Below are 14,602 nucleotides of genomic sequence, written 5' to 3' on the forward strand. Positions count from 1 at the left end.
TCACACACTTGAGTTCGACGTCCCGGAAGAACTTGGGGAGCAGGAAGCGGCGCAGAGGCACCGTCAGGATGAGGAGGAAGGGCAACGCCAAGGAGGCTGGGGTGGACTTCACCACCCATAGGGCAGCCAGGCACAGGACCTGGGTGAGCGTGAAGATGTGCATGCGCCAGGTCTTCACCTGGAAGGATAAAAGCCGGGGAGAGTCAACGCGCTGGCGGCCCCTGCCCCAAATCTGCAGCCCACCTGGGGCACAGGACCCCCCCCCCCCGAACCATCAGGGAGCTAGTGCCACAGGCACACCCTGCATCCCACACTCGGGCCGTGAGGGGAATGGGGAGCTCCCGGCTGCTCCCCAGACCTGAACTCGTCCTCACAGCTGGGGACGCAGGGGGCACCTGGAGCTTAGGGCTGGGAAGGGACAGTCTCCGGGGACAGGAAGTGTCTCCGGGAGGGTGAGCGTGGCGGAGGAGGGTTCACGCCCTGTTTGCCTTGGAGGAAGGAGCGGGCTGGTCTTTCCGCCTCTCTGCCCGGTGCTGCTTGTGTTCCCAGCAGCCTCGGGCTGGGCTGGGCCACGCGCTCACCCCAGCGCTGCGAGTCAGCACGTGCGGGGCCTGGCCCAGGCTACGCCGCGTTCAAACGAGAGGCAGCCACTGCCAGCCCCCCGGGTCAGGAGCTAGGCTCTGTCCAGCCCTGCGGCCAGTCCAGGAGTCGGGGCGGGCCCCTGAAGGGTCCGTGCACAGTCTGATCAGGCTCAGAGGGGCCAACAGGGACCCCCGAGGCCTCCTGGGAAATTGCTCTGTGGTCACGTAAGCCTGAGGGGACCGAACAGACCGGAGCGGTGAGGTCCCGACACCCTCTTGTCTGCAACGCCTGACAGCCGAGAGGGCAGGAGGACCCGTCCCCCGTGCTCCCCCTCAGCTGGGAGCGCCTGTCCCCGCCCCCCAGCCAAGGAAGGAAAGAGGAGCGGCGCCCTCACCCGCCTGACGTAGGGCTCGTCGGGGTGGTACTTGGGGGGCATGAGCATGAGGAGGATGCGGTCGTAGAGCTGGATCCCGTTCAGTGAGGTGACCCCCATGTAGAGGAAGATCCCGAAGAGCACGGCCAGTGGGATCAGCTTCAGGATGGGCTCCATGAGGATGGAGAGTCCTGCGGGGGGGGAGGGGAGAGAGGCGCCGCGGTGAAGGCCTACAGATGCCAGCTTGACGGGAGGGGGAGCCCCCCCCTTCACGGGCGCCTGCGCCGGGTCCGCTGGACGCCAGCCAGAGAGCTGGACACTGGCCCAGCCGCCTGCATTCACGCCGGTAGCGGAAGGGCCCCGGAGGCGGCTCACCGGCTGCAGGAAGTCTCCTTCCCCTCCAGCACCAGCCTCCTCCCTGCCCTGGGCAGTTCTCGGGGGGGCGTGAGAGGGAGGCCGGCCCCAGCTGTCGTTTTCAGTCGCTGGTCCTCACGGGCAGCGAGAGAACGGCGGGCTGAGGGAGGCCAGCCCTTCAGCCCCGCCCCCTCTCCCCAAGGCCCCGCCCCCTCTCCCCAAGACCCCGCCCCCTCTCCCCAAGACCCTGCCCCTTTCGTGCCCATCCATCCCCCCATTGTAGCTAGTGGCTCCTGCCTCACTCCCCCCCCCCCCGGCCCTTCACTGAGGCTGTTGGATGGCTCCCTCCCAAGGCTAGCTGGCCCCCCACCCCAGAATGTCAGGTTGCTGGGCATTGGAGTCACTGGCCCCTGCCCCGCACCCCCGACTTCCACAGCCCCAGGGGGCCAGGAAGCGAGAGCCATGCTGCCAGAACCAAGCCCCAGCTGCCCCCCTCCCCCTCCGGTTGCCAGCCCCAGTGCCGGGCCAAGAGCAGGTAGGAGGGGGCCTGCCTTCGGATAGCGCGTGCGCAGGCCCCCTCATGTCTGCTTGAAAAGGCAATGCCTCCCCTAGCCTGCATCACCTGCCACCCAGGCTGGGCCTGCTAGGAGCCAGGCCACAACCCCTGGGAAACCATCGCAGCCAATGCTGCCGAACTCGCTGCCTGCCGGGGTGGAATCCGTGCCGGGCTCCCGCCCTCCTCATCCCAGCCCGGTGGCTGGGGCGGTGCCCTCCCGAGGGCGTGTGCAGAAGGACTCACCGACAAGGATGGAGACCAGGAGCCCGCTGAGCCTCTGCTCCTTGACCTCCTGCACTTGCGCCTTCTCCCCAGGGGTGGAGGTCTTGGCCATCACCGTCAGGGCGTTGGCGTGCGTGATGGTTCTCACCGTGGTGGCGCTGAGCCAGGGCATGCCGAAGAGCGCCGCCAGGCCTCCCATGCCCACGATCAGCAGCAGGTCCAGGTGGAACCCGGAGCCCTTCACCAGCTTCCTCTCCGGCTTGCTCACAATCAACCTGGGGGAGAGGGTGAAATAGCATCAGCCCCCTACATCGCCTCCCCCCATGTCCCTGCACTGGCCCCCCGGCAGCATTAGAGGAGAGGACGAAAGATGTGGAGAAACGAGAAGGTCCAGAGAAGAGCAACAAGAATGGTGAAAGGTCTAGAGAACATGGGCTATGAAGGGAGGCTGAAAGAACTGGGCTTGTTTAGTTTAGAAAAGAGAAGATGGAGAGGGGACATGAGAGCAGTTTTCAGGTCTCTAAAAGGGTGTCACAAGGAGGAGGGAGAAAACTTGTTCTTCCTGGGCTCTGAGGACAGGACAAGAATCAATGGGCTTAAACTGCAGCGAGGGAGGTTTAGCTTGGACATTAGGAAAACCTTCCTCACTGTCAGGGTAATTTAACCAGAATAAATTGCCCAGGGAGGTTGTGGAATCCCCGTCTCTGGAGATATTTAAGAGCAGGTTAGATAAATGTCTATCAGGGATGGTCTAGACAGTGCTGGGTCCTGCCATGGGGGCAGGGGACTGGACTCGATGACCTCTCGAGGTCCCTTCCAGTCCTAGTATTCTATGATTCTATGACACAAGGTCTCTTCTCTTCTCCCTCTCCGGGTCCTTCTTTTCTTCCTTCCTTCTTCCCCTCTATTCCCCCCGGCTCTGCCCTGTCTCTGGCTCTTCACCCCTCCTCTTCTCAGCCCCTCCTCCAGCCCCCAGTCTCCACTCTGCCCCCCCCCCCCCCACTCCAGTCTCTTACGTGGTGATCTGCGACTCCAGGAAGATGAGGATGAAGACCAAGAGGGCAGGAAGGGCAGCGCCAAACATCATCCAGATCGGGAAGTCCCCTTTCTCTCCCAGCGGATGGATGAACCATCCCCGGGCAGTGGTATTGGAGACCTGCAGCCCTTCGGGGACGCTGAGTTTCTGGGAGGAGAGGGAGAGAGATGAAAGATGCAAATCGGAAGGCAGAGGGGACAGAACATCTGGGAATCTGGAGCGGGGGGCGGGGGTACTGAGGGGGGATCAGCGGGGAGTACTCTGAAATGGAGACGGGCCCTTCTCTGATGCTGTTCCTCGGAGGATCTCAACACACTCTGGCCTTTGCACGTAGGTACCGAGGGGTGAATTGACTCACCTCTGCTCACAAGTCCAATTGGTTGCAGACATAGGACTAGAGCGCAGGAGTCCAGCTGTAACCATTAGGCAATACTCCATGCCCAGAGCAAGCGACAGACCCCCAAGGGGCAAGTCTACACTCAAAATTTAGGTCAGCATAGATCTGTCAGTCAGGGGCTCGACACCCCTCCCCCCGAGCACTGTAGCTGCATCAACTTAGCCCATGGTGTAGACACAGCAAGGCGGACAGAGAAACGTTTCTGTTAACCAGGACGGTTGCGCTCCTACAGCACCAGAGAAAACCCTTCTGTTGCAGTGGAGGCTGCGTCTACACACCTGTGCTATCCCAACACCATCCCCCTCCATCAGGCTCCTGTCTCAGACCCAGGATTAGAACCCAGGAGGCCTGAGGGCTAGGCTGCAGCGCTAACTCCTAGACCTCTCTGCCATCCGTGATGCCTGCAGAGAGGCTGGAAGGAGTGATACAGGTGGGTGCTCGTGCACGTTCTCAGCCCAATCCCGGCCACACATAGAATCATAGAATCATAGAATCATAGGACTGGAAGGGACCTCGAGAGGTCATCGAGTCCAGCCCCCCGCCCTCAAGGCAGGACCAAGCTCCACCTACACCATCCCTGACAGATGTCTATCTAACCTGTTCTTAAATATCTCCAGAGAGGGAGATTCCACCACCTCCCTTGGCAATTTATTCCAATATTTGACCACCCTGACAGTTAGGAATTTTTTCCTAATGTCCAATCTAAACCTCCCCTGCTGCACTTTAAGCCCATTACTCCTTGTCCTGTCCTCAGAAACCAAGAGGAACAAATTTTCGCCTTCCTCCTTGTGACACCCTTTTAGATATTTGAAAACCGCTATCATGTCCCCCCTTAATCTTCTTTTTTCCAAACTAAACAAGCCCAGTTCATGAAGCCTGGCTTCATAGGTCATGTTCTCTAGACCTTTAATCATTCTTGTCGCTCTTCTCTGTACCCTTTCCAATTTCTCCACATCTTTCTTGAAATGTGGCGCCCAGAACTGGACACAGTACTCCAGCTGAGGCCTAACTAGTGCAGAGTAGAGCGGCAGAATGACTTCACGAGTTTTGCTTACAACACACCTGTTGATACAACCTAGAATCATATTTGCTTTTTTTGCAACAGCATCACACTGTTGACTCATATTCAACTTGTGGTCCACTATGACCCCTAGATCCCTTTCTGCCATGCTCCTGCCTAGACAGTCGCTTCCCATCTTGTATGTATGGAACTGATTGTTCCTTCCTAAGTGGAGCACTTTGCATTTCTCTTTATTAAACCTCATCCTGTTTACCTCTGACCATTTCTCTAACTTGCTAAGGTCATTTTGAATTATGTCCCTATCCTCCAAAGAAGTCGCAACCCCACCCAGTTTGGTATCATCTGCAAACATGCCGCATCTTGCCCCTGCAAAAAGCAGCGGACGCTCGTAACCCTGCCCCCTCCCCCGTCTCCGCTTACTCACCTGGGTGAACGTGGTGTCCTTGATCAAGAAGTCGACCAGCGCCATGATGAAGATGGAAATAGGGACCCCAAAGTCACCGATCACACGCCGGAGCTAGGGACAAACAGCCCTGCTGATCAACCGAGTCCCTGCTGGGGGCAGAGGGCCTTTCCCCTGTAGGGGGGGGACAGGCCCACAGTGTGGGGCAAATGATTTGTCCTAGGAGAGGGCTCACAGGGCTTCTCACCACCCTGGGTCAAATCAGCCTCGCCTAGGAGGATTGGGGGCACTAGGGAATAGAACCAGGAGCCTTCTGACTCAAGATCGGCCATTCAGACCTAATTGCTCTGCTCCTGTCTGGGGGGGGATCCTGGCAGCTGCCCCCAAGCCCTGGCCATGGTTGGCTGGGACCGCTGCCTGCGAGTCCCCGCTGACGAAAGCCAGGCTGGGGCCTGAGGGGAAGCCCCGGCACCCGAGGGGCCTCAGGGAGGAAGTCGGAGGAGGAGGCGGCTGGTCTGCGCAGCATCCAGGGGCGGGAGGACCATGGATGTCTGGGATGGAGGGTGCCTGCCAACTACAGATGTCTGCCCAGCAGAGGGGGGGCACTGGCTGTTCTGGGAAGGGGGCACAGGCTGCTCCTCTGTCCACGGAGGGGAAGAACCAGGCCATGCTGCGGCCGGCAGCGGAGCAGCCATTCGCCCCCCAAACTCCCTACGGAGCAGAGGCATCCACCAGCCATCTGACCCAGGTCCCCAGGGACCTTCCCAGCGTCTCTGCTTCCCTGACGGCCATCGGCCACCTGGGGACCTGGGCTTGGCAGGGTCCCAGAACGCGCCCGGCTGGCAGGCTGAGCAGAGAGGCTGAGGACCAGCCGGGGATGGGGCTGCGACTGGAGGGTGGAGGATTCAGGCAGGGATTGCTATGGAAACGCACAGCTGGGGATGCCCAGGTGGCCAGCGGAGGAGGAATGTCTCGGCCGCAGCATGGCCACAGGAGGGAGAGACCTGACCGCGCTGCCGGCCATCCCCTGTTCACAACTCCCAGCCACTTTGAACCCAAACCACCATGTTTAGCCCCAAATCCTGCCACCTCCCATGCAGCTGGGCTGGGCACTGCAGGGACCCTGGGGCGGGGGGAAGTGGGGGGGGGGGGTCCTCCCCTGCTGGGGACAGAGTCTCTCTGCAAACCCTACCATAGAAGCACCGCAGGTATAAACTGCTGCTTGTGGTATTAAGTCCCCACTTATCAGACATTTAGCCTGTCTCAGTGGCTTTTAGTGCTGGGGGTCCCAGGTTTCAAACCCACAGCCGGCCCATAGGGCTGGGAGGGCCCAGCTACCTGGCTCCCCCAGGGGCTGTCTGAAGGAGGCCGGGCCAGACACCCACCTTGCCTGGCAGGAAGGCGCTGTTCTTGAACTTGCGCAGGAAGAAGGCGATGAAGAAGGTGCCGGCCATGAGGACCAGGGAGAGCAGGGCTGTGTTGGGTTGAGGATCCTTGGCTGACAGGTAGTCTTTCTGCAGGGGGTGATTCTGGAAAATCTGGGGAAGGAGCCAGCCGGTTAGGGGCGCAGGACTGAGGGCAGGTGGCAACCACAGGAAAATCCAGCATCTAGTTGTGTAGAGCTCTCCCCCCGCGCCCAGCTCCCTCCTCTGCCCATCCACTGGGGCAGCGGCTCCCTCCCCTCCCTGGGCTCTGTGCCACCAGCCCCTTCCTCCACGGCCAGGAGGTGCTAATCCCAGAGGGGATCCCTTGTGAGACATACACCCAGCTCCTATTTCCTGCCTAGAGCAGAACCCATCAGCACCCCGCCTTGGGGATGGCTCCCAGGTCCGCAGCTCCGTAGGGACGGAGATTCGGTGAGGAGAGCTGCCTCAGGCAGGATGCGTGGGAAGGGCTTGCCTGGGGAAAGCAGGGGAAATGAAATCCCAGAGAAAGAGATTGGACCCTCCCCTTAACTGGTTCTGGCAGCCCCAAGGAGACAGGAGGCCGGGAATGGGAGCCGGGAGGGGACTGGGACCAGGGAGAGGGTTTACACTGGGGTCCCATTCCCACACCTCCCCGGCGCGTGTCAGTCCTGGCAACCTCCCCGCCCTTCCCTGGTGTTTCATTCCAGCTCATGCCGCCCCCGGGGTGAAAGGAGACCAGCAGAGCAGAGGGTGGATCCGGGCCCAGCTGCGCTGTGCTGGGGTCAGTGCGGTGGCTGGCACCCCCTGGCACCCCTAGAGGGCTGGCCACCTGCCAGGTGTCCGTGCACTGGGAACCCGTCCATGTCTACGCCTGAATGTAACCCGGGCCGCCGCAGACGTAGGAGCAAAAACATCAGCTGGGCCGGGTGGGGTTTTCAAACAACCCCCCCTCCTCCAAAGGCGACTGAAAGTCAGTTGGAGCTGGGCACCTAACTCCCCTGGGCTGACTGGGGAAATCCCGCCCAGCACAGCTGAGAGATCGCTGGGAGAGGGGTCTCAGTTGCTGGGCCCAGGTGCCCGCAGGGCCAGAGTGCAAGGAGGAGAGGAGTAGCCTTGCCAGGTGTCCGGTAATTCACCCGGACAATCCGGTATTTGCGTCCCCCGTCTGGTAAAAAAAACAGAAAATACCGGACATGTAAAATGTCTGGTATTTCCTGTTCCCCTCGCACAGAAGCCTGGTGGGGACAATTTTCCCATCTCCCCCCCCTTTTTTTTCCTCAACAGAATTTTTTCCCTAGTGGGGTTGTTTTTTTGGGGAGCAGGCGTGTTCAGTATTTTTGATTAAACCATCTGGCAACCCTAGGAGGAGCTGTTGGGAAGTGGGGTAACTAGGAAGGATGGTGAAACCAAGCGTGCTCCCTAACTCTGTGGGATCGCTCCCCTCTGGGGCGGGGGGAGCCCCCCTGCGTGGGCAGATTAGAGCCAGCCCTAGAGGTAGCAGGGCCAGCGATAATCCCGCCCCCTAGCTGCGTCCCTCTGTATCTGCCCCCTCTCCAGCTGGGAGGTCAGCGCGACGCCTGGCTGCCTTGTGCTGCTTCTGGTGTTTTCGGCTCACTCGGCTCGGGGGGAGGGGAGGAAGGGACCGGTGCCCTCGCCCAGCCTGGCAGGGTGTGGGCCACGGGAACGGCAGCAGCTGCAGCTTGGAAGGCTGGGTAAAGGAGCGTTATTTTTAGCCTCAATATCCTCCTTGTTTGTTTGGAAACAAAGTTCCGGGGAGGGGGCAGCTGACTGCTGGGAGTGCGTCCGTGCAGGCGTCGCTGCGTCTGTGGGGTGTGTGACGGCGGCCTGGGCACTGGGGGGGAGGAGGGGGCGTGTGTGAGTTCTCTGGCGGATGGGCGCGCGTGCGAATCCTCCGCACCGGGAATCAACCAGAGGGCACCCAGCTGGCTGCCCTGGTGCCTCGCTGGCTCTGCCCATACTGCCCACAAAGCCAGCCCTCAGGCCCGTAGGCAGTGCAGAGTCTCCGCCGGGATGGGGCGGGTCTGAGGCTTTGAGGCACTTGGCTGCTCTGGAGACAGGGGGCGGGAGGGTGTCTCTCCCACCCGGATCATACACTGGAGCTGGGATTTCCACATTGCAGCCCGGTACTAGCCTCCCTGAGAGAAACCAAGGCACTGAATGGCCGAGGAGGGGGGAGAAAGCAGCCGATCAAATGGCTCCATCTCTCTCCCAGTTCTCCCTCTCGGTGTATTTTTCTTTCGCGGTTGCACACTCTCTGTCTCCCTTTCTCAGTTTCTATGGAAACCGTGTCTAGGTGACCTCACTTCCTGTCACCAAATTATTATTATTTTTTTGACCGGGTCAGTAAAATATGGCGAAGATGCCAACAAAGCTTCAGGTGCAGGGTTTCCCAAAGGAGCTGTCTGGAGCAATCGCTTAGCACCTGCAGCCGACATGGACCGTCCCGGTTAACGACATGACCACGAGGCCTGGTCGGTCGCCGCCAGCTGACGTGGTTAAACGCGACTAGCACTGTCAACACAAGGCGGTGAAATGCTCTTGTGATAACGAGCAAGAAGCCCTTGACTGTCCTAATTTAGACTTGCCCAGCTACATGCAAATGTGCAGATGTGCTGCACAGAGACCGGCAGCAGGTCGCCCTGCCACACTTCCCTATGCCCACCCATTCTATAGGAATGCATTCCGTACACATGCATGCACTCTGCAAACACGCTACACGCAGGCATGCACAGACATGTGGACTAACAAACACGTGTGGAACCACAAACACGCTACACGCAGGCATGCACAGACGTGTGGACTAACAAACACGTGTGGAACCACAAACACGCTACACGCAGGCATGCACAGACGTGTGGACTAACAAACACGTGTGGAACCACAAACACGCTACACGCAGGCATGCACAGACGTGTGGACTCTCAGCCATGTGTAGCCACACAGTCACATTCAGGTCCGTTACACATCCCTCCATCCACCTGCTCACAGACATACCCACCAACAACCACAAGTAGTCATGTCCGCGGACACAACTGCACCCCCATGCGTCTACCGCTCCCCCCCAAATCCCACCACCGCAAACGCAGATGTGCACAATCTCCACCTCACCTATGCACAAGTGCAGAACATTACAATAGCGCCACGACACACCTGCAGTGCAGTGATAGGTGGCTTAGGTGTACAAATACACACACACGTGCACAAGTCACAGGCCGTCATCTCCAGCCCCCACCTGACATCACACCTTGTGGCACGCCATTGCCAACGCAATCCCTTCCCCATCCCATCTCACACGCGTGCACACACAGTGCCCCCCTCCCATGCACACCCACACGCTGGTGCATGCCTCTTGGTGCGACGCACAATCGCCCTTGTGACACACTGAGAGATACAAATAACGTGAAGGAAAACGGTGCCTGGCTTTGGGAGCAACGAGAAGGGGGCAGAGGTGGCGCCTGCCACCCGGCTGGGGATGGACTCCGTGGACAAACAGAGCAGATACCAGCGGAGTCTATCTCCACGGCAACCCAGCCCCCCTGAACGGAGCCGCGGCCCAACCCCCTGCCCCTCGTTACCGTGACGAGCTTGGCGAAGGTCTCGTAGATGAAGATGAGGGAGATGAGGAAGGAGAAGATCTCCTGGGTGTAGCGCGAGATGTAGCGCACCAGGAAGCTGCCCTCGAAGGCCACCACCAGCAGCACCAAGATGATGAGCCAGAAGCCGATCCAGACCCGGCCCACGATGTACTCCATGCCGTAGCCCTCACAGAACTGAGGGAGGGAGGAGAGGGGAAGCCAAGCAGCTCTTTAGCCTCCTTTGCCTCCCCTTCACGTGGCCCCTCCGCTGGCCTCATCTCCACTTCTACCTGAGACCAGGTAGAGCCTGGATCCACCCCCCCCATTAAACCTTCGGGTTCAAGTCTGAGAAACTCTGGGGTCTCAAGGCTCCAGCCAGGCCACCCCAGCATCCCCCCTCCCTCCTCTACACCTCTTCCCTCCAGCTCCCCAGCTCAGCCCGGACAGACCAGTCCATGCTGGTCCCACCACTATTGTCCTCACCACCGCCCCACCCCACACCCTGCCTCCTGCCATCCAGCCTGGAATCCTGCAGCAACACCGGCCCGGTCTTGGCCTTCTTCCCCACGCCTGGGGGTGCTGTGACCCTAGCAGCATGGCCATTGGCACAGGCACAAGGGCTCATGGCTCCTGCTGCAGTCCCGGTGGTGGGGCAGGGCTGCCCCAGTAAGGAGGGAACAGCGCCTCCTGCTGGAAAGGATGGGTGGAGCAATCCTCAGGCTGGGTATGAAGAAGGGAGGTGGGACCCATGGGGTCTCCCAGCCCTCCGGTGCTGGAGGAACTGGTCTCCGGGAAGGACTCTGTGGGCTGTGTGGGGAGAGCTGGACCTTCGGCGCCTTCCCCTGCAAAGCCACAGGCCAGGACAAGCTGCTGGAGGGCGGGAACAGGGGGCACATGCAGGACTAGAGGAGGGAACCAAGGCACCGACCTTAAAAAAGGCTTCTTCAAAGACCAGCAGGGGCCCCGAGAAGCCGATCACCAGCAGGGGCTGAGCGCCGAGGAGGCAGAAGAGGAAGCCTTGTGCTGCCGTGGAGACCAGCAGCTCCGAGACCCCTATCATGTTTTTCGTCTTGTCCCCTAGAAACAGCAGCAGGTCAGCAGGGAGAAGCGGGGCACCCCCACAGGCCAGAGCACCCCCCGACCCCTCCTGTTCACTCTCCAGAGGCAGCCTGGGGCTGCCTTATGGGGCAGGGCCCCATGGACCCAGCCTGATACCCGGGGGGGCCAGCAGCTTGGGCCCACTCACCCAGCAGGCCCCCGAAGGTGATGGCGGGGGAGAGGGCTGCGAAGTAAATGAAGATGACGGCAGCCAGGCACTGGGCGTTGATGGCGTCCTTGATATCGCTGAGGTACTTGGGGTAGCGGCGCTTGATGTCCCGCACCAGGCCCCCGAAGGGCCGGCCTGTCCTCCGCAGTGGGTCATCCTCCTCCAGGGCCTTCTCTGCGGGGCCCAGATCTGCAGGGGGACAAAGGCGCCCATGGGCAGGGTTGGGGGAGGTAACGCCTGGGGGGGTACAAAGAATGCCCTCCCACCTCCTGAAGAATTCATGGCCCCCTGCTCGGTGGGACTGGGAAGCCCACACCGGAGTGGAGCGAGGGAGAAATTCAGCCTCAGTCTTCACTCTCCTGAGCTCCCCCCCGGAGTCCCCAAACTTAGGGGGCAGGGCTGAGAGAGGGTGTTTGCTGGCAGGCTCCTCCAGGGCTCCAAAGCAATAGGGGCTGAGCTCCATGTTCTCTCAGCACCATCCTGCAAACCTGCCCTCCCAGCGCCGCCCCTCCTCAGCTGCAAGTGGGTCCCCCCCGTGCACTCGGCGTCAGGCTCCCCTTCACCCTGCCCTCCCCATGGAGGGGCCAAACCTAAACCCAGAGCTGCATTGCACCTCAGCATCCACGCTCCCTCAGGCCTGGGCTGCTCCCCAGGAAACCACCCCCAGCTGCCCAGGAGGGCCCCATTCACGCATCTCCCCCCCTTCCGGTGGCCCGGCAGGACCATCGGGGCAGTGGCCGAGGGCGCTGTCTCTGCTCTGCAGAATGTAGAGAAATCTCCTCTGCTCTACTCTGGCGCAACATGGCTTTTGTGTTCGGGCCGTCTCCCAGGCATCCCCAGCGGGGCACAGGCCAGGGTGTGTGTGTGGGGGGGGGAGGGGGGCTAGGACAAGAGGTTTCTCCAGAACCTACGTGCTGCCTCCAGACTGTGCCATACCCAAGTCCTTTACGATCTTCATTTCCGGCGTCTTCTCGGCCGGCAGGTACCTCTTCCGCAGCAGCTCCTTCTGCATGGGCACCAGGCTCCGGAGCAACTGCTCGTTCTGGATCTCGCAGGGCGGGAGGACGATGCTGCAGTCCAGAAACTCCTCCACGCCCTTTATCAGGTCCTGGCGGTCCTCCGCCAGGTAGGCGTCCCTGCGGAAGCCCTGCCGGGGAGAGCGAGGCTCAGGAAGGGACCGTCCGGCTAGCTGGGCTCCTGTTACCGCAGCTCAGGGCGGGTCTACACTGAAAACGCTTCGGGGAAGATGCTGCTATGCCCGCGGGAGAAGGCAGAAGCTCTCCGTCCGCATAGCACGTCCTACGTTGGGGGGGTAGGTTGGTCTCGCTGCGTCGCACGGGGGTGTGGATTTTTCACACCCGTTACACTAATGCACGGTTGTAGTGCAGACCTGGCCTCTGGCCAGCGGGGCTAGAACAGCTGGTTAACTCGCCCTAGGGGTTTACACCCGTAATATGGCAGCTTGGAGAACCTGGGGACAGCCAGGTACTTTCCACCACGTTCCCTGAGGGAAGAGGCGACAAAGCCTGAGAGCTAGGCCCGAGGCTCAGGGGAGCTGGAAATGAGACCTTGCCCGAAGCAGGACAAGGTGCAGAGACTGAGGGGGAACTGGAGGTGGGCAGACAGACCTGCGGCCCCGGTAGAGGGACAGACCTAGCTGTTCAGCGCCCGGCCCTGGGCCACAGCCCGGAGTACAGAGTGAGGCTGGGTTCTGCTTCCAGCCCCGAAGGAAGCGGGTTGAGATGGAGGGGCGCAGCTCTTCTGCTGGGGTCCCTGAGCCCATCCCAGGGCTGGGGCAGAGTCCCGGAGAGGGGGCAGGGCCTTTTGTTGGTGTTTAAAGACACCCCTGGGGTGGTCTTGAGCCGGTGAGCCGGCCGGCGGGCTGAGGTACCGTCAGAGACCAACCCAGGGCTGGGGTGCCCGCCGGCAGGGACTGCCAGCCTGGCAAGGGAGCTGCTCGGCCGGGAGGGAGAGCCTCGTGGTGAGTGAACTGGGTCAAGCCCCCATCTCCCCCCGCGGCGCGGTCCAAGCGGATGGAGAGCCCTTCACGAGTGGATCCGGCCCTTAAAATGAGGGCGTCTCCTTCCAGCCCCGCCAGGACAGACGGCAAAATCGCTTCCCTCCAGCTCTGCAACGCTCCCCACCCCCTAGAATCCCCTGGTTCTGACTCCCTCCCCCCTAGAATCCCCCAGCTCTGACCCCCCCCCCCCCCCCAAGATTCCCCTGGCTCTGACCTCCCCTCCCCGTAGATTTGCCTGGCTTTGACCCCCCTCTCCCCCCGTTCCGTTAGATTCCCCTGGCTCTGCCCCCCTGTCCCCCCAGATTCCCTGGCTCTGACCCCCCCCCCCCCAGATTCCCTGGCTCTGACCCCCCACCCCCACCCCCGATTCCCCTGGCTCTGATGGAAATATCGCTCGGGCCAGGGCGGGGGGAAGCCAAAGGCCTTTAACGGGCGCGTTTGAGACGGGGCCGTATGTGGCTTCCGGGGAGCGGGATGCAGCTGCCCTATTCTGTGTGCACATGGGGGAAGGCGCCGCTGCGTGGGGTGCCGGGGGCGCAGACCCCTACCCCCGCCGGGGGGGCTGCCGTACCCTTTCTGCCATCATGGTGGAGACGGCCCGTCCGATCTCGTGGTAACTGATGTGCGGGGCGTCAGGGCCCAGCACCATGAAGAGGAACCTCACGGGCACCGGCACCTGCAGGACCGAGTCCAGCTCCACCGCTTCCCTCAGGCGCACGAAGGCCAAGGTGGGGCGCTCGAGGAAGGCGGCGCGGCCTGGAGACAGGAGGGGACGGGAGCGGGGGTCAGTGGCAGGGCTCGGCCCAGGGGCAGAGGGGGACGGGCGCCACGCCCAGGCCACGGGCTGCGGGGGGAGAGGGCGAAAGAGCCGGAGAGGCGGGGGAAGAGGGAGAGAGAGACGAGCACGGTGAGCGAGGTGACTCCAGCCAGACGCGCAGGCCAAGCCGCACAGAGAGAGCTGCCCAAGTGCACGAGACAGCGAAAGCCAGAATGTGGGGCCTCCCCCCCGCCCAGGCCAGCCTCTGCCGCGCCCCACAAGTGGCATCTCCTGACCCACAACTGGACTAGGGGCCTCCCCCCCGCCCAGGCCAGCCTCTGCCGCGCCCCACAAGTAGCATCTCCTGACCCACAACTGGACTAGGGGCCTCCCCCCCGCCCAGGCCAGCCTCTGCCGCGCCCCACAAGTGGCATCTCCTGACCCACAACTGGACTGGGAGCCTCCCTCCCGCCCAGGCCAGCCTCTGCCGCGCCCCACCAGTGGCATCTCCTGACCCACAACTGGACTCGGGGCCTCCCCCCCGCCCAGGCCAGCCTCTGCCGCGCCCCACAAGTGGCATCTCCTGACCCACAACTGGACTCGGGGCCTCCC

General features: G+C 61.6%; 1 protein-coding gene across 1 annotated transcript in view; it reads right to left on the bottom strand.

Moving 5' to 3' along the window:
* SLC4A1 (solute carrier family 4 member 1 (Diego blood group)) overlaps window positions 1-14,602 on the bottom strand; it is a 47,362-nt gene that overhangs the window by 7,379 nt on the left and 25,381 nt on the right. The window contains exons 9-19 of the mRNA XM_075911504.2: window positions 13,805-13,989; window positions 12,150-12,360; window positions 11,193-11,402; window positions 10,875-11,023; window positions 9,947-10,141; window positions 6,330-6,482; window positions 4,966-5,058; window positions 3,104-3,270; window positions 2,109-2,362; window positions 977-1,146; window positions 5-178 (exon numbers count right to left, since the gene is read on the bottom strand). Coding sequence (XP_075767619.2) covers window positions 5-178; window positions 977-1,146; window positions 2,109-2,362; window positions 3,104-3,270; window positions 4,966-5,058; window positions 6,330-6,482; window positions 9,947-10,141; window positions 10,875-11,023; window positions 11,193-11,402; window positions 12,150-12,360; window positions 13,805-13,989 — 1,961 coding nt within the window. The remainder of the gene's footprint in view (window positions 1-4; window positions 179-976; window positions 1,147-2,108; window positions 2,363-3,103; window positions 3,271-4,965; window positions 5,059-6,329; window positions 6,483-9,946; window positions 10,142-10,874; window positions 11,024-11,192; window positions 11,403-12,149; window positions 12,361-13,804; window positions 13,990-14,602) is intronic.

The sequence above is a fragment of the Pelodiscus sinensis genome, chromosome 29 (genome assembly GCF_052426305.1).
Source record: "Pelodiscus sinensis isolate ZL-2025 chromosome 29, ASM5242630v1, whole genome shotgun sequence".
In the NCBI taxonomy this organism is placed as follows: domain Eukaryota; kingdom Metazoa; phylum Chordata; order Testudines; family Trionychidae; genus Pelodiscus; species Pelodiscus sinensis.